The sequence below is a fragment of the Myotis daubentonii genome, chromosome 3 (assembly GCF_963259705.1).
Source record: "Myotis daubentonii chromosome 3, mMyoDau2.1, whole genome shotgun sequence".
NCBI classification, from domain to species: Eukaryota; Metazoa; Chordata; class Mammalia; order Chiroptera; family Vespertilionidae; genus Myotis; species Myotis daubentonii.
In genome coordinates, this window is record NC_081842.1 from 73,090,308 (window position 1) to 73,110,285 (window position 19,978).

The 19,978-nt window shown below is 37.3% G+C and overlaps 1 protein-coding gene across 6 annotated transcripts in view; it reads right to left on the reverse strand.

The window, feature by feature from the left end:
• Positions 1 to 19,978, reverse strand: part of BBX (BBX high mobility group box domain containing) — a 298,024-nt gene that overhangs the window by 128,328 nt on the left and 149,718 nt on the right. Inside the window, exon 4 of one of the 6 annotated variants that reach the window (XM_059687912.1) lies at positions 6,776 to 6,862. The exons of the other annotated variants lie outside the window; for them this stretch is intronic. Coding sequence (XP_059543895.1) covers positions 6,776 to 6,808 — 33 coding nt within the window. The 5' untranslated portion in view covers positions 6,809 to 6,862. The remainder of the gene's footprint in view (positions 1 to 6,775; positions 6,863 to 19,978) is intronic. 6 annotated transcript variants of the gene reach the window in all.

Below are 19,978 nucleotides of genomic sequence, written 5' to 3' on the forward strand. Positions count from 1 at the left end.
CTGATTTACATAAATCTGCTCCCTCTATCTTCTAGCATCCTATCTAAATAAAAAGGTTAAGGTATTGCTATATAATATAAAGAAAACAAAAGCCCCTCTATAAAGAATTATAAACTATATAAACCTCGCCTGTAAAATCACTTACGAAGCTCTTCTGTATCATAAAAGCACGGTGTTCACTGATTTTAGGGAGAAAGAATCATCCAAGTGCAGTGTACTGAGTTCAATCCAGGAATTTTCAAATTTGGTTTTATTTTCCCCCTAAGAAAGATTCTTTTTTAGTTTTAAGTGTTTATTGATTTCAGAGAGAGTAAAGAAAAGACAGAGAGAAACATCAATGAGAGAGAAACATTGATCAGCTGTCTCCTGCACACCTTCCACTGCTGATCCAGCCTGCAACCTAGGAATGTGCTATGAGTAGGAATCAAACCAGTGACCTCCTGGTGCCCCCTGAGTAGGATTCTTAACTCTACTAAGGCCATTTCTCATTAATTCAGTTCCTTTCTACCTGGAATCTCCACAGTATTTTGCAATGAGCATCTATAGCCAGTCATTCCATACCTACAACCGTGGCATTTCATAAAGGAGGCATGTAGAAGGGAGTACTCTCACACACACAGTGATTTGTCACAGCCACAAGGGTTAGTGGGCAAAATACATAATCACTATCAGGAGCTACAGTGCCATCTATATGCCCACACTATGTATTTATTCTTTGGCGTTCTTTTTCACAATGGAAGTTATTTTGATGACATATCTAAGAAATTGTTCTACTTTTTATAATAAAGCACTTTATAATATACACTTCGTTAGTAAGTTCTAAACATATTTTCTAATAAGAAAAAAATCAGTAGTGCTATTAAAACTCCCTGGAGTTCCTTAATTGCTACTTCCCAATTATGTACCATTTTATAACTTATAAAGCCTTTATTGCAGACATTGATTTACTTAATATTACACAACCCTTGAAGTGGATATAAGTATGTCCATTTTACAGCTGAAGGAGGGAAGTCTCAGACATTCACTTAATCTTTCCAAAGCCATTAAGAGGCAAACCAGGGACACTGAGTAAAGGCTTTGGACATTAATCTCAAAAAACTTTCTTCCTTCTAAGGATCACTGACTTTAGTTTATAATCAATATATTTATTTTGGAAGGGAAAGTAATTCCATTTTACAATCCTTTTTAGCATTTAATTAGTCTCCAAGCCTTTCTTCACTTAATTAGTCTCTCAGCATTTATTTAGCCAGAGGATTCCAAATTTCCAATTATATTTCAAAACAGCCCTTCCTATGGTTTTAGCTATAGTAAATACATTGGGAGAGGGAGGTAGTCATGGAACAAGCAAGGATATGTATCTGTGACTCAGTGTACTTTTCTTCCCTTTGCACTCTGTAAATGTTGCCATCACAGCTCCTGAAGTGCTCTCAGAAGCTCTTGTGACTGACAGCCCACGAGTGCTGCGTCTTTCAAAACAAACATGCTTTATTTAAGGAAAGCACAAGCATCTCCGTCTAATTATTCTAAGAGGCAGGGTAGGACAAGCATGATTTCTCTACTAAACTCAGCACTCTGCATTGAACACAATAGGCAGGTTACAATTTAACGGATATCACGAAAGCTTGTCACTTCCACATGCAACACAACATGTAAGGGAAGCGCACTGACAAATCTGCCATATAACCCCAGAGTAACACACAATTTCTTTCCTGTGTTTATTGCAAATAATTTTTTTAAGTTTAAGCAATACTCCGAACATATTTTAGACAAAAAGAGGTCCTTCCATATGCACAAGTATTTACTGGATTTAAAAATATGCAATAACACACAGAATAAAAGTAAGTTTGGGTGAGAATTTGAAAAGAAACAACTGATGTGAATAAAGTATGCTTGATCAGCCTGATTTTAGAGAAACAAGTCACAATTTTAATAACAAATGTCAGACACATTATTTATATCTCATTACGGCATTTCTCAGACTGGAAGGTAAGGCTCATTGAGTCTTGCTGAGCTCTCTCAGCTGTCTGGCTTTGATAACTACCAAATCTGTAATTGAGAGGTGGGCAAATTCCTCCTACAGCTCTTATATAGCTCCTCTACTAAGGCCTCCTGATCCCAAATCTACCTTTTGAAGGCTGATTAATGGACTAGCATGAAGACAGATGACACATATAAAAGATGAGATGTACCAATAAAGGACCTGTTGGTGAAATAAGATCTATATAATAGTAAAACAATTTGGGAACTTGACAGCATGTAATAGAGTGCAGCAACTGTGCTCCAAACCATTAGGGAGTAGACAGTATATAATAAGACGACATTCTTGGCACCAGGATACTCGGCAATTACAAAACCACTGGAAAATTCAGATAATTCTCTTTTTTCACTTTAATGGCCCCAATTTCTCCCATCAACCCTTTAACTAATGGCTAAACCTAAACATATCACTGAGGACACAGCCAGGAATGAACTCCAGGTTCCAGGAATTTCCTGTCACTGCCAACTTTGCCATAACTACAAAATTTGCCAACTGTGACCTGGCTTCTCTTCTCCTGGCATCAGCAAAAATAAATTTTTGAAAAGATCCTGAAAAGAAGTACCCAGATCTTTGCTATGTTGTGACTTAAGACTGGGATAGGGTCTGCAACTCTCCACAGGATGAGGTAGCTGGAAAAAAGTTAGGTGGCTGTCCTGTCCTGAAATCTCAGGCTTGACTTAAAAAGAATTGGCTGGGACTTTATGGGACAGTAACCCTTAAGGAGAACTGGAATTTTGTTGGCATTCACCAGGAAACTGGTCAAAGGTGATCTGAGACAGGTATAAAGTCTAGTAACATTTTTATGCTTCTCACACTCGTTTTCCTCTTGCTTGTAGAGTTTTTGCATGGAGAGAAGCAGGGAACTATGGAACCAATACCAGTGCCAGATTGAGAATAAGGATGCCCAGCACCTAGTCCTGATTTTCATCTCAGAAAAAGAGAAAAATTCAAAACCAGGCCTGTTCAAGGACAAAATTATCAATTTATGAAGCAGGAAAACTGTGGAAGGTCTTCAAGTATCAGAAGGTTGGTCCAGATGACCTTGAAGGCCCATTATTACCATTCTCCACTTTGATTTTATTTCACTATCTCCAGCTGGGACCAGGCTGTGCTGTAGAGCACCCCCTCTCCTGTATGTTGGCCCCCATTCCCTTCTCTCACTTCTTACAAGGAAGACAAAGATAAAAGTCAGCTTTCACAGCCCCTCATACAACCGTTACACTGACTATAATTTCTTACCTACATGGGTGAGTCTTTAAAAAATTCTAACAGCTGTTTTATTTTGTTTTTCCCACACTATTTTTCTCAGAGTTTATGCAAACCCTCTTCTACTATTAACTAACACTGGATTCTAAAATTGGGTACATTTTGAATTTTGTATAACTTCATTAAGTTGTTTTTTAATTAACTAACATTTTAAACATGTTCCATGTAGTTTCTTGGAATTCAATAGTAAGATTACATAACTTTCCCAATATTTAAATAAGACTTCCCAACGTCTTTACAAGGGAGTATATGGAAAAACATTTTTTTTTGCCTTAAAAAAAAAAAGTCAATTCCTAATAGCTTCAAATCAAGGACATGGAGGCCCCTAGTAATTTTTTACTTTATAAATAATTCAATGTGTGATTTATTATGGAGACGTTAAATTTTCAGAGACTAGGAGATTCAGGTCACTAACAGGTTGGTTAGAACTGAACCACCTTAGCCGTACTTTTACATAAAAATCTTATGAGTTACATCTGGAGCAAAACTGCCTATGACACTGGGAAATTTGTAACTCCGACAAGTAATAAAGGTGGCAAAATCTGGGCCTTTAAATCCTGGGGCCCTTCACATCAATTCAAACCATTCATGTGCCAAGAGGGGAACCAGCTGGAACAGGGGAAGAGCTTCATAATGAAAAATTAATGGGGAATTCCAAGTACCCGGATACATGAAAAGTAGAAAAAGGGGCCTGTCCTTGACAACTGAAACATGCTAAATTATTAATTGTGTCAAGTCCAGGCAATTGCTGTCAGTTCAGGCAACTGCTGTCACTACTCTTTCAACACCTATCTCCCAGTTTAAAAACTTCTTTAATGTGTTAGAATTCCAGTCATAACATATCCATTTGAGTATGTTATACCTAATACTGAGGATTTATAAAGTAAAAAAGGATGCTATGTAATGAAAACAATAATAAACACTTTCTTTTCAAATACTTACTTTCCACTTAGGAAGCTACGTTTTATTGTAAATAAGGGAAGGTTTGTAGTTTTAAACTGAAAACCAAAAATAGAATTTTCATGGATAACAAAGCACAGAGAATAGTGAAAATAGAATAGTATGACTTTTATCTTTTTCTTTCTGGACTTAATCATTCTCCAAGGGCACTATTATAACTATCATCATCAATTCACTTAATCCTTAAAACAACTCTGTGAAGAAGGAATTATAATCACCCACCTTTTACGGAAAAGGAAACTGAGGCACAGAGAGGAACCTGCCCAGGGTAACACAGCTAGGACACGAGCCCATTGGACACCAGGATCTGGACTCAAGTGGTCCAGTGGCCATGCTCCCTTGCTGTTCAATACTTCTTTGACCACGTGCAGGTGGTTCTAGAAGCATTTGAGGAAACAGTAAATTCTGCAATTGCAACAATTAAAAAAATTGGATTAAACTGAAAAGGGTCCTATTAAGTCTGCTGATGATTAAGGGTCTCAGAGTTAAAATACATGATTACTTTTGTCAGCTTTAACCTGTGATTTTCTTGTTCAAGTGACATGTACGCTGTACTGCTAAAGTGATTCGTATAGTCTAACTTCACTTCAATTAGCATTATGAGCTTGAAGTACAATGAAATGATTTCCTTACCCTGGTAGTTTATAAGGGCCATGTTATTAAACAACCTTGAGTTTATGTAATGGTTTTTTAAAAGAGTGGTTTTGTTGTTGTTGTTGTTAACCCTCACCCGAGGATATTTTCCCACTGATTTGTAGAGAGAGTGGAAGGGAGGGGGAGAGACACAGAGAGAGAAACATTGATGTGAGAGAGACACACCAATTGGTTGCCTCCGTTCATGCCTGGACCAGGGCCAGGGATCAAGCTTGCAACCGAGGTACGTGCCCTTGACCGGAATCGAACCCAGGGTCCTTCAGTCCATGGGCCGACGCTCCACTGAGCCAAACCGGCCCGATACATGAACAGTAGAGCCATTTAATGGTTTCTATGCAACAAGTAAACATTAGACAGAATCCAGGTTAATATTTTCTTGGGTAATCCTCCCCCTTTGATTGATTAATGATTTCATAAGTAGGACCTGCTTTATTTAATATCCCTCAAATATCCTGGAGTCTATGTTATATTAACTTTCAAAAATTCTGAGATTCACCCAGGCAGTGTGGCTCAGTGGGTGAGCATCGGCCCATGAACCAGGCGGTCATGATTTGATTCCCAGTCAGGGCACATGCCCAGGTTGTGGGCTCGATCCTCAGTAGGGGTGTGCAGGAGGTGACCAATCGATGTTTCTCTCTTTCTCTCTTTCCCCCTCTCCCTTCCTCTCTGAAATCAATAATTTTTTTTTTTTAAATCTGAGATTCATCTAAAAGGTATCACTGCTACCAAACAACTATATGGAACCCTAAATCCTAATGTCTTCTTTATTACTGCAAATCTCACACACTGGGTAGGGTAAAGCAAGTGTGTTGGGCAGAAGAAGGAGGTGCAAGAGCTATAACTACTTCATTCATACATATAACAGGATCTACGCCACTACCACTAGAGCTAGCTTTTGTAATTCTATAGTTATTGTTCCCAAGGCCTTGTTAGGATGCTCCCAAAACACATTGCAGTCAGAAATTACTGGCCTAACACCAAAAAAAGATGGAATTATTCTGAACATATTAAAAAGGGGGGAAAAGTATGAAAAGTTATTCTTATATTAAAATTGGACTCTACCACTGCTAAAATGGAGAAAGGAAAACAATCAATTTCTTGTGCTTATTTCTAGATATTGGACTCTATGAGATACAAATTTTGGTTCACTAAAAAACTCCAATGTTAGAATTGAAAGGGACCTTACAAATCAGAGTACAACACCATCAATTTAAAGATATAAAAAACTAAGCCCACAAGAAGTTAAGTTTAAAACTAAATAATCTTTTCCTCTGAGTTTGTTAAAAAAAATGTCTGGGTCCCTTTTGAGCTAATTATTATTGTTGGTTTCGTTGTTATTAGATGGTTTGTTTTTTAACTAAATTATAAACCTGAGATTGCTTTGAAGTTGTATTATCATTAAGACAAATGGGTAAACTGGTATTTTTAAAATTAAAATTTTCCAAATTTATTTACAGTAAGATAACAGAATGAACTCTTGGTTTCTTTGCCACTTTCAGGTTCTGAAATGAACTGGATCAATATAGGAAAAGTTGTTAAATGGTAATTTTCTTTTATTCTAATGAGAAAACTCACTGCAGGATAGAGTAGACAACAGATTATCTATTTTTACAGCAATTTATAATTTTCCAGGTTTCTTGCTATATGAAAGAATAAAATATCTCAAAAAAATGTACATACCAACAAAAAACCTTATGGCCACAAAATGTAGGAGAGCAAAAACCTGCGTTGTTTTAAGTGAAAGTCAATAAAGACAAAAATCAGAAAAGTGGAATGAAAGAGTCTGTGGTAATTGGGACTTTTGCCCCAAACACAGCGTTAGTCAAAATGCTCTAGGACACAGGGAGAATTCCTTACCACAGAGTCAGAGAAGTGGAAATCTGGGTCCATTACTCATGCAGGATAACCTGCATTACCCTCGTACAGATGCATCACTGGCAAGAGCTGATGAAGAAAAATGAAGGCTGAGAAAGAAAGCGAATGGTGTATCCTTCACATGTAATTTTTAGCGAATTTTGATGAGTTCAATCTTGGATGAGTTTTGCTCCCTTTTCTTCCTTCAATTTCATTTAGAAAATATCATCTTGTTTAAGTTGTTCAAGTATAACTTTGCAACTAGCCTAATATGGCCCCAAATTACTACCTTCCAACATTCCTTTAAGGAAGCACCTGATTAAATACCATCTGGTTAAGCAGATCAGGCAGCTTTAGGCTGATTCCAAGAACAAGAACCTTACCAACCCGACAAATCAGTGTCTTTACTCTGTCAAATGCTGTCTCCTGTCTGAAGGGTTTTCTATTTCTTAAAACTTGCTTTTCCATGCTGGCAGCCTCCTGTTGGTCGCGATAAGGTCCTGGCTCCTAAAGTTTATACATTCTTATTTTCCATCCTCCAGGTTCTCTGCAGATTATACCACTAACCTCTGCTACTGACCTGGCAGGAAATAATCTGAAAGCCATTCAAAAGTTACAACTGCATTTCTACGAGAGCCAAATTTACTTTCTAAAATGCCTAATTCATTTGCCCATATTTTAAAACAACTTTACCCTTTGTGACAGCATGGATGGACCTGGAGAGTACTATGGTAAGTGAAATAAGTCAGTCAGAGAAGAAAAGTACCATATGATTTCACTCATATGTGGAATTTAATGAAGAAATTGAACTATCGAGCAAAATGGAGACAGACTCAGAGATAGAGAGGAGGCAGACAGATCTAGTGTACGTGTGTGTGTGCGTGTGTGTGTGCGTGTGTGTGTGTGTGTCTGCGTGTGTGTGGGGAGGGGGTCTGACTAAGCAAAAACGAAAAAACAAGAGAGAACTCATGGACATGGACAACAGTGTGGTGACTGCGGAGAGGGTGGGTGGAGGTGGAAGAGGGCATAGAGGGGATAAATGGTGATGGAAAAAATAAAATAAAATACAAATTTTTTTTAAAAGACCATCACTACTATGGTGCTGCCTTACTTTTCGCCTTTGTCCACAGTCAGAAAAAAAGATGAAAGGCAGGAAGCGGTCTAACTATCAACAAGAAGTTCTCCTTTGAAGACAGATAACAAAATACCACAGTTAAAAGTATGTTTGTAATCGCAAAGTTACTATTCTTGAACAAATTCCAAATACAGTTATGTGTCTTTGATCTTAGAAGAGCATTTTTCTCACTGTTCATAGCTGACATCAATGGTTCAGTCAGGCACCCACTCCCAACTATGGGAAAAATGTTCCCTGAAATTCAATCATGTGAGTTATTAGCTTTTAGTTGTCAGCCTAGAAGTGGCTGCTTATGCTCCGCACTGCTGCTGCCTGGGATATTTCTGCCTGCTATGACAATATGAGAACTTGTCCTATACCAGCATCCATGTGACCACCTGGCAGACGTTTCAATTCCTTCTGTGTGGTGTCAGACAGTCCCAGGGAAACATTCAGCATCTCCCCAGGTGGGGACTATTAGCTCAGCAAACCATACTGCAACTATGAGAAAAATTTTGAACACCTTAAACCTAAACAGAGTTTAAGTTTCATATTTGAAAACAAAATCTATTCTCAAGCTTTCACATTTTATAATACATCAAAAAAAGTCTAATGATAATATATAGCTTCAATAATGAAATAAGCCTAATTTAAAACAATAAAAATATCCCGGTGTCTCCATAGTCCATTTTAAACAATTAGGGAAGATAAATACATTATTATATCATTTATTCAAAAATACTTTCTTCAACAGCTATTGTTGTGGATCTTGTAATCAAGATAGAAACAAGAGTTAACTGACATGGTACAATTATGGGGGAAGCTCTTATCTTCGACTAGAGGCACAGTGAACCAAATTCATGCACTGGTGGGGTCTGGCCAGCCCACCCTGATTGGGGCTGATCAGGCCGGGAGGGGCAGCTGGGGGTGGGGGGAGCCGGCTGGACCCAACCCCTGGTGGAACTCCCAGTGGAACTCCAGGTCAAGGGGACAATTTGCATATTAGCCTTTTATTATATAGGACTAGTGGCCCAGTGCAAGAAATTCGTGCATAGGGGAGCGGGGGGATGTCCTTCAGCCCGGCTTGCATCCTCTCCAATCTGGGACCCTTCGGGGGATGTCCGACTGCTGGTTTAGGCCCGATCCGACTGCTGGTTTAGGCCCGATCCCACTGCCGGCAATCAGACATCCCTCTCACAATCCAGGACCACTGGCTCCTAACTGCTCAACTCCCTGTCTGCCTGATCGCCCCTAACCACTCTGTCTGCATACCAAACCCTGAATTGTTCCATCATTGTGAATAAAACACTAAAATAGGAAGAAAACTCTAACAAGAGCATAGGAATTAGGTTATAACATCAATAAATGAAAAAAATTGTTCCTTAAATGCACTTACAGTAACATTTATACTCCATGATGCTGATCTAGAAGAAAACAAACTGTATAAGTGTATCTATGCCTAGAAAAAAACACTGGAAGGATAAACACCAAAAAGCACACAATGAATATGGAATAGAATATGTATTAAGGGCAATTTCCATTTTTGTATGCATGCTTTTTAGTGTTTTTGACATGTATTATTTTATAAGCTAAAGAGAAAGCCAGTACGTTATTTTAAAATCAAATATTTTAAGTATAATTTAATAAAGAACAAAGTAGCAGGCTTCTGAGGTACCAAATCAATATGCTGCAGTGGAAAGTCATTTTCTCTGTCTGGTCTTGCCTGTGACCATGTGGCATCTTTTCACACCTGCTCAAAATTAACTGCTCCACCACACAATGACAGGAACTACAGCAAATGGACTCTTAGTCTGTAGTTCAATTACTGTGGAAGGTTTTATAGTTTGAGTATTAAGAAATGATGCATTAAAAAAAATGATGCATACACTTGACTACATACATAAAAATAAAGCAGATTCTCTATGTATCATATGCTAATTACAAGTGAATTTAAAAATTCAGTTGTCTGTTTATACCACAGTCATCCAGCTCATTAGTCAATGCTTTGGAGCTAGTGGGAGAGTAGAAACACTATGCTGTCTCATTTCCAGGGAACTTTAATGATTTTCATACTGTGATCAAAGGCCAGAGTTATTAGCTAGAGTGTTCCCTAGACCACATAGTATTTTAATATCATGGCCAGGGTGACATCACCTTGAGTAGATATTTTCATGTTTGCAGGTGTGTCTTTCACACTTGACAGAAGCATACATATTACAAAGAATGCATTCAATAAATGCTGAAAATGCCCCGGCCCATGTGGCTTACTTGGTTGAGCATCATCCCATGCACCAACTGGTTGTCAGTTTGATTCTTGGTCAGGGCACATGCCTGGGTTGCAGGCTTGATCCCCAGCGGGGGGTGTGTAGAGGCAGCCAATCAATGATTCTCTCTCACATCAATGTTTCTCTCTCTTCATCTCTCTAAAGTCAATAAAAAGATATTAAAAAATAAATGAATGAATTGTCCTAGAAATAACTAAACTTGGAGATAAATGTGAGAGATGGCTCAAGAAATCACAGTGAATCATCTGTAATCTCAGTAACATATAACATTGAAAGGAAACTAGTTAAGCGTTTCTTAAGAAAGGTTTCCAACAACGTAAGTCTTTTATTCTTCCTTCAACCCCACTCACTCCCAACCATGTTCCTTCATGAATTTATTCACCATCTGATTTTAAAAAAGGAACAAAATTACTTTTATCTGTAGTACATTTACAAAACCCAATTTTTCCTAACTACAAAGACAATATGTGTATCATTTTGTCTTTGATTACATTATCGGCGGCTGCCGAGAACATGCTTTAGGTGTAGCTATAGGTACAGTGTACTCCATTATGTAAACCAATTTTTCTAGCCAGCAGGAGTTTGATTCTGCGAATTTATATCTACAGCCCCCTGTTCCTAGGTTTACTCTGAGATTAGAAAATAAAATTTACCCTCTGTAAGCAACTGAGCAAAAATTGAGCAAAACTATCCACAAGATAATTAATGTCAATAAAATATTTCTACAAGATCATAGCACCATCTCCCTTATCCTTTACATATACACATAGCATTTATCCTCAGAGTCCTAAGAGTACAAACTTTCAATTACTGATCTAGTTCAGCTTAATTTATAGCTTAATTTAATCCTGTACTGTAAGTCAGCATTTCTTAGTGAGGATGCTTTTGGCACTTGGGGTGGGACAATTCTTTACTAGGCAATACTGTTTCACTCAATGTCGAGCCAAAATACATCTCAGCTCCTTCAGCATCCTCTTACCCCCACGCTCAACTGCAGGTGGCAGCATCCCCCAATCACTGAGATAATGTCCCACAAATTTTCAAACATTCCCTGGGGAGTGGTAACTTCTCACTTTGTTGGAAACCACTTCACCCTTGCTTTTTACATGTCTACTGCCACATAAACTCCTGGGCCTCATTTTAGGAATCTTGGGCTTCTGAAATTCTGTTCAGATTTCAGCATATTTTACCGTGGGAAGAAATACTCGTTGATATAGTAAATGAGTTAAAACTGGGAAGCCAGATGTGTTCATTTTTGCCACCTCTCAACTCTACTCTCCGAACAACTTTTCCAGACCTTCCAGGAGCCAAACAAGCCCCATGTGGCCAATGAGCAACCAAGGTTTGGCCACTTCGGTCCTCCATCATCCAAAAATAAGACTCAGTTGTCAGGTTGAATTATGTGCTATACACTTGTTCCTCCGGCCTTCCTTGATCCCTAGGCTCAGACTTGACTTTCTTACTGGAGCAATTAATTGCTACCAGACTTTCTGTTTTAAAATGCCAGTTCCGATTCCTCCCAGGCTGTCACAGACTGAGCTGTTCCAATGAGACAAGGGGCATTAAGTAAAATGATAAATTAACACTCATTTTAAAAATGGTTTTGGCAAAGAGTAATTTTTAATGACTAACTCTTCATGGAGAAACTTTAGGCATGTATCATCAAGGTGAGAGGAGCTTTTTCAGACTCAGAGGGAAGACAAAGCCTGGACTGAACTAAGATCTCCTTGTTTGTGCTCATTTTTTCCATTTTATAAAGAGATAAGCCTAAAAGCAAGTGACCAAGCACTATCACAGAAGTCTGCTGCTTTTGCAATCTTTTTATGCTGATGGCTACCCAACATGCTATATTTTATTTATCTTTATGCTTAGTACCATTACTATACCTGGCATGTATCAGGTACTTAATAAATGTTCATTTAAAAAATGCATCTGCAGCCAGAGAGCCATGCAGCTTTCACTTACAGAGCAGCCTGACTTGGATGTAGCCTGCTCTGAATCAAAGCCCAGAAAATTCCATGAGCCTAAATTATGGGTACTATACATTGAACTAGAGGCCGGTACACAAAATTCCTCAGCACAGCCTGCACCCTCTCCAATCTGGGACTCCTTGAGGGATATCCCAATCACTCACCTGCCTGCCTACCTGATTGCCCCTAAGCATTTCTGCCTGCCAGCCTGATCACCCCCTAACCACTCCCCTGCCAGGCCAAATACCCCCAATTGCTCTCACCTGCTGGCCCGATCGTACCCAACTGCCCTCCCCTGCATCCCGGGCGCCCCCAACTGACCTCCCTTGCTGGTCCGGTCACCCCCAACTGCCCTCCCCTGATGGCCTGATCGCCCCCAACTGCCCTCCCCTGCAGGCCATCTTGTAGAGGCCATGTTGTGGCCACATGGGGGCAGCCAACTTTGACCACATGGGGACAGCCATCTTGTGTGTTGGAATGCTGGTTAATTTGCATACTGGTCGTGGCTAATTTGCATATTAGGACTAATTAGCATATCCCTCTTGTGTTGGAATGATGGTCAATTTGCATACTGGTCATGACTAGTTAGCATATCTGGTTGTGACTGTGAGGGTGTCGTGACCAATTTGCATATTACTCTTTTATTAGTATAGATTATCATGAACTAAAAATTTTATACGTGTTAAAAATTATATAACTTTGTGTCATCTTCACAAAAGAAAGCATTTGGTATATAGCATAACTGTAATTTGTATAGAACTTTACAACTACCCTAGCTGGTTTGGCTCAGTGGATAGAGCATCAGCCTGTGGACTGAAGGGTCCCAGGTTCAATTCTGGTCAAGGGCACATGACCAGGTTGCAGGCTCAATCCCCAGTAGGGGGCATGCAGGAGGCAGCCGATCAATGATATTCTCTCATCATTGATGTTTCTCTCTCTCCTTCTCCCTTCCTCTCTGAAATCAATAAAAATATATATTTTTTAAAAAAAGAACTTTACAACTTGCAGTACCTCATTCAATAAGGAGATCTGATGACATTAATAACCATTTTAAAAGGAACCACATAAATCTCTAGTCTTTTCAATGAAGCCCTTAAATACAGTTTTGAAAGAAATCCCACACCATCTGCTTAACTCCACTTTGCCTATATCTAGTGCTTCATGTAGTTGAGCATAAAGGTTAACAGTGTGAACTCTATTTTTGCCTGGATTCACAAACCTAGAAGAACAGATTAACTGTGTGACCTGGAGCAAATACTCTAACCTCTCTGTGCCTTAGCAACCTTATCTATAAAAAGGGAGACAATAATGGATAAAAGAGTTAAATGTAAATCATAAAAATCCTTGAAGAAAACATAGATAGTACAATTTTGCTATCTCACATAGCAAAATTTTCACTGATACAATGCCTAGGGCAAGAGTAACAATGAGAAAAATAAACAGATGGGCCATTACATCAAACTGAAAAGCTTCCGCACAGCAAAAGAAACGATCAACAAAATGAATAGGTAACCTACTGTATGGGAAAACATATTCGCCAATGATACATCTATAAGGGTTTAATTTCCAAAATATACAAAGAACTCATACACCTCAACACTAGGAAGAAAAAAAATCCAGTTAAAAAATTGCAAAGGACCTAAAGACATTTCTCCAAAGAGGACATAAGAGATGGCCAATAGACACATGAAAAAATGCTCAGTCATTAATCAAAGGGGGATGCAAATTTTAAAATTACAATGAGGTACACCTCACACCTGCCAGAATGGCTACTAACAACAAATCAACAAATTACAAGTACTGGTGAAGATGTGGAGAAAAGGGAACTCTAATACACTGCTGGTGGGAATGCAGACTGGTGCAACCACTGTAGAAATCAGTATGGAGATCCCTCAAAAAATTAAAAATGGATCTGCCATTTGCCCTAGTGATCCCGCCTCTGGGAATATAACCTAAGAAACCCAAAACACCTATCAGAAAGAATATATGCACCCCTATGTTCATAGCAGCATTATTTACAATAGCTAAGATTTGGAAACAGCCCAAGTGCCCAGCAGCAGATAAGTGGATAAAAAAGCTGTGGTACATTTATACAAGGGAATACTGTGCAGCAGTTAAAAAGAAGGATCTCTTAGCCTTTGCAACAGCATGGATGGACCTGGAGACTTATGCTAAGCAAAATAAGCCAGTTAGAGAAAGACAAATACCACATGATCTGACTTATAAGTGGAATCTAAAGAACACAATAAACTGATGAATAAAATAGGCCCGGAAGTATGGATGCATGGAACAGAATAATAAACTTTGAGGGGGGGGGGGGGAGACAGAGGAAGAAATTAACCAAAGAATATATGTGCATATATGCATAACCCATGGAGACAGACAATAGCATTGGGAAGGCCTGGGGTGGGGCGAGGGTTGGATGGAGGGGGGCAAAACAGCACAAAATGGGAGACATTTGTATTACTGTCAACAATAAAATACATTTTTTTTTTAAAAAGGGGCAACAATAGTACCTATCACATTGTGAGGATTAAACCAATTTGTCTATATATACACAAACTACTTATAGTACTGCCTTGCATATATGTACCTTTTATAAAGTAAATGTATATGAGGATTCACTATTATCATTGTTATAATTAATCACAGAATATAAGCATTCAAATCAACTTGAAATAAATTACAATTAACAACTACTAATCATTTACCTCACAGAACCAAAAAGTAACAAATTCATTCAACATTATTGAGAACTGATTATAAACTGATGCTGTGCCAGTTTGATTCATGCTACTTTAATACAGTACTGTCATTACAAATATTATAAGTAAAGAAATACCTCTGCACTTTGAAATTCTATGAGTAGAAAAAAATGCAGAAACCTAAATATAAACAGTGGGAGACTGAAGAGAGAAAATTCATAGTAATAAGAATTCTACAAAAATACTTTTCTTGACATGAATACATGTTTGAGATAAGCTATTAAGTGAAAAAAAAAAAAACAGGCATTATGATTTATTTTTTATAAAAAAGAAATGATAAATATGCATAGACAAAGAAAAAAGCCTGGGAAAATGAAAGCTAAATTGTTCAAAACATTTTTTTGTATGACAGGATTAAGAATGCATTTTCCTTCTTTTCCCTAACTTTATTTTGTAACTTTAACTTAAAACACAAATAATTCAAAAATAAAAATGTAAGAAAACATTAGGGTAAGCTTTCAGAAACAATAAACTTTTAAAAATACTAATTGGCTGATCAGAGATTAATCAGATCATTCATAAACTTGAAGACATTGTTAAGAATAAAATTAACTATTTGGAAAAAGAAATCAAATAGTAAAAATCTTCCATAGGATCAGGACAGTGATTCTTAAAAGCTTAACTTAAAAAGAACTTTGGAACCACACTGAATATATAATCTCTATCTGTTACAAGCGCAATGTCCTACACTTGCCAGAAAACATATATTATTTTCCTACTGGTGGGTAGTCTAATAGATGACCATTATTCCATACTTGCCATATTCTTATAAAATTAAGAATTTAAAATGGTTAGAAAAGCACACTCCCTCCCAATATTACTAATATAGATTATCAATGTCATATTGTGTTTGAGAACATGTCAGGAATGTTGGAGAAACAATGAACAGGTTATACAACAAAATGTTGATAGAAACTTTTCACTTTTTAAAATGATTTTCAAGTTTCTACGAGTCCAGATGCTCATGAACAACCAATCAACCTTCAGAGAAAGACGTTTTCTTTTTCTGTTATACCCTCTAGTCAAGAATGCTTCAGGGCTGATTTTAAACACAATTATAAAGTGCCATCTAGTGGATGTTTTTATAAAGTTTCTCTGCTTACACTTAAATGATAAACAATCTTTAGAAAAGCTGCTCTGGGTAATCAAAAGGTACAAACTTTCAGTTACAAAATAAATAAATACATCCTGGGGATATAACACACAGCATGGTGACTATAGTTAATCCTACTGTTCTAAGTATTTGAAAGTTAAGAGTAGATTTTAAAAGTTCTCATTACAAGAAAAAAATCTCTCTGTGCGGTGATGATGTGAATTAGACTTATTGTGAAGATTTTGCAATTATACATATATCAAACCATTATGTTGTAAACCTGAAAGTAACATAAAGTTATGTGTCCATGTATCTCAATGAAAATAAATAGCTACTCTGAGGAAATAGCTGTCCCTTTTGGCATTTCCTCACCAATTACCAACTGAGCTGGTAGACAACGTATCATTTTTTAAAAGCACACTTCTGACTAATAATATTGATTTTAAATCTTGAGTTGAGCCTCTGGCATCACCACAGAGAATAGGGAAGAGCCCAATTATCTGCTAAAGGGTCCAAGATTTATAATGACAGCATGCACAAGTTAGAAAGAAGATCCCAATTTGACAAATGTGCTGTTATCATCCATTCAGTTCGTAATAATAAAAGATTAGGACAGTAATTACTGTTAATCATTGCTCTATGTTATATGAAAATAAATTTCTTTGGTCTAAATAAGCAACATCTGATATTTAGAAAATCAATAGGGTTACCAGCAAAGCCTTTAAAGCAGTACCGTGCCCCTGAATGTGTAAGCTGCAAAGACCTTTTCGTGTTTTTTTTTTACCATGAAAGGTGGTAGTCACACAAGTTATGAGCAATTAAATTGAAATTAATAAACAATTAATGTGGAGTAAATATAAAATCAAGGCAAAGTAAAAGGCTGAGATGTACAACCTGATATTTATAGTTTTAGTCTGTGATAATTCAGATGAAAGTTTAGGGCTAGACTTAATCAGACAAAATCCATATCTACCTAGATTTTCCTATCATAGATTCAATAATTTGCCTTCAGAAGCAGTCCACACATTTTTTTAAAGCTTCTAATTATCTAGATATTTTTGGATTCCCACAATGCTAAACCGAAATGATCCATTTATTTGGAGAGCATCCTAACTCACAGATGGAATGACATTTTGACTTTGGAAAGAGTTGTGTGTAACCTGTTGTAATTGGCTTCCGTGGAAAAATGAAACGCTCATTTTATAGAATTGTTAGGGATTGCAAATCCAGCCCCTGGAGGTCACTGTGTCCTCCAAATAACAGGATTCTTAGGGGTCCAAGGTTAGCTTACAGTAACTAAACTAATTACTAAGAGAAGTTAAGATCCAGGTTTCTTGACCACAAAATTAGAACTCTTTCCACTATATCTCACTGTCTTTTTATTCTTCCTCCAAAAAGAAATGGAATATTTCCATTGAATTCTTCTTACAGTCCTACTGTTGCATTTTTAATCTAAAAGGTACATGTGGTAACACTGTCCAGGTGTGCACGAAAAGGTGTCAAAACTGGGAGTTTCTTCATAGTCCTCCAAGAAAACAATAGCAAGATGGGGCAAAGCAGCTTCTATGGAGCAAGTTACATCAGTGATTTCGACCAGGGAACCAAGAAACCAGGGAACAGACCCACCAGTTACTAAAGTGAGAACCATTCGTCATTGACTGAGAGACGCAAAAGTAGCCATTTCTGCAATGAGTTTGTGTTAGCTGAGAAGGCACCGCTTCCTCAACGGGTGCTTGAAATGTGACGGCTGGTAAACAGAAGTGCACAGACTAACCTTTAGCATTTGAGAAGAAAACCTTTTGTTTTCTGCAAATCCATCATCTTTTACCTCTCATCATCGCACCAAATAAATATATACAAACCATACATTCTTTCAGCTCTGAATCAGTTCCAAATTCCAAGGTCTGACTTTTTATCTATCTATTTCTTCCTGTGAGATTTCAGGCACTTCTACTGAACTTTTAATTTTGCTATTTATTATTACTCTTGGGACCATGTTTCTGACACACAAGTGAAAGTCTAAAAAAACTTGGATTCAAACACCGACTTGGCTAAATCACCTTAACCTCTGAGACTCTCTAGTTCCCTCCATCTGGCCCTGGAGAGGCCTCTCTAATTCTACATTATTCTCAGTCTGTATTTCTTGAAGACTCTGTAACAGACTTGAGCACAACAAAACTTACTAGGCCTGTCCCTAACATTACTTCTTCAGCAAAGGCTTTACCGGAACTCTGAGGAGTGCAGAGATGGTACCAAACCTAAAAGGGGTTCTTTGTAGGTTCTAAGTGAATTGCTTTTGAGAAAGTCTCTATAGACAACTCATTTTGGCTCCTCATCTATACAAACTGCTGTGGGAGCCCAAGAAAAGCAGCTTTCAAACTTGTAAGTGCATAGATTTGGTACTGCTGCCACCAGGCTACAAGCACTGCCAGGGGACGGACTGAGTCAAAGCAATTCTATGTATCACACGCCTCAATGTCTTCCGTTTACTTGGCAGCTGTAGACACTGGGATCAGTCATCCAGCTAAATGTCAAGAGTCCCAAAGTTATTACTAGTGCAAAGATTTTCAGTCTAAAACTTTGCAAAGATATATAAATTTAAAGTCATTACAAAGGGGATCTTTTTATGTTGTTATTATACACTAGGAATAATTTGTGAAAAATTTATAAAAAGTAGTGAGGCAATGGCTTAGGAATTACACAGTGTGTGTATGTGAAAGAACATTCACACACACCACACAAACACACACACACACACACCTTCCTGGAACAAAGGTGTAAGTGGCACTTATTAAAAGCATCCAGTGGAATCAATAAGCGCAGTTTTAAATATCACTTACACAGTATGAAAATTTCCAAATATATTTACATGAGAATGCCTCATTTTTCAGGTTCTAACACTTATTTCCAACTTTTAAGGCATTACAACAGATGATTTACTTATAGGCTCTTTTCCCTTGAAAAATGTATCATCGTATTATTAATGGTTTTGGTCAAATTTCAAATATGTAAATTTGGATGCTCTTTTTTTTTTTCTTTTAAGAGAGAGTAATTAACTTTACATTTATGGTCATACCACTCTGTGAAAAGCAGTTCATGTCTATCCTCCAAGATAAATAAATACTTGAAGACTGTCACTGAAGACAGTTCCTTTTTTGTACCAACTGTTTATGAGTCTTGTAGCTAAAAAGAAGCTCCCAAGTGAAGAAAAATACATATTTAGAGATGACAAAATATATTTCTGACAAATAGGCTTCTTAATTTTTTAAAATAATTCTGTATGTAATATGTTACACTAATTTTGGAGAGAACTTATTATACACAAATGTTATCCTGAATAAGAGATATTTCTAGGAAAAAAAATGTTAAGTGGTCTTACTAATAACCTGTTCACTTACCAAGAGCAATTTGTAAAAAAGGAAAATCTTATTATAAAGGAGACACATTTTGATCTTTATCAGTATTATTCTCATTCTCCAACAACTTGACAGTTTTTTAACTTGGGCTGTGCTCTTAATTTTGTGAGAAAACTATACAACTCAGTTAAGGAGGAAATGAATAATGTAATTCCTGTGGTTTAGAGGGGCCCGGAGTAAGTAGGTACTAAAGCAAAAATGCTGGGGTTTAAAAAAAAAAAAGTAGAATAAACTTTTATTAAAAACAGATTTCAAATAGCCATTTTACCAGAAATTGAGCTTTTAGACACAGAATATGAAAACTCACTATCTTATCCCAAGAAAACTGTTCTAATCAAACAAATCTCATTGTTATTATGTCCCAAACAAGGTTTTGCTACTATAAAGCTTCTCTGTACCATTTCTACTGGATTGACATGTTTATAAGGATTGTTTTCCTACCAAAAGTTTCTTTTATTCTCATCAAAATTCTGCTAAAAGCTTACTGAATGTGGAACTCCTCTTATTAACCTCATCTAACTTGATACAGGAACACTCAAACATTTTGAATTCCTACTTTGTTC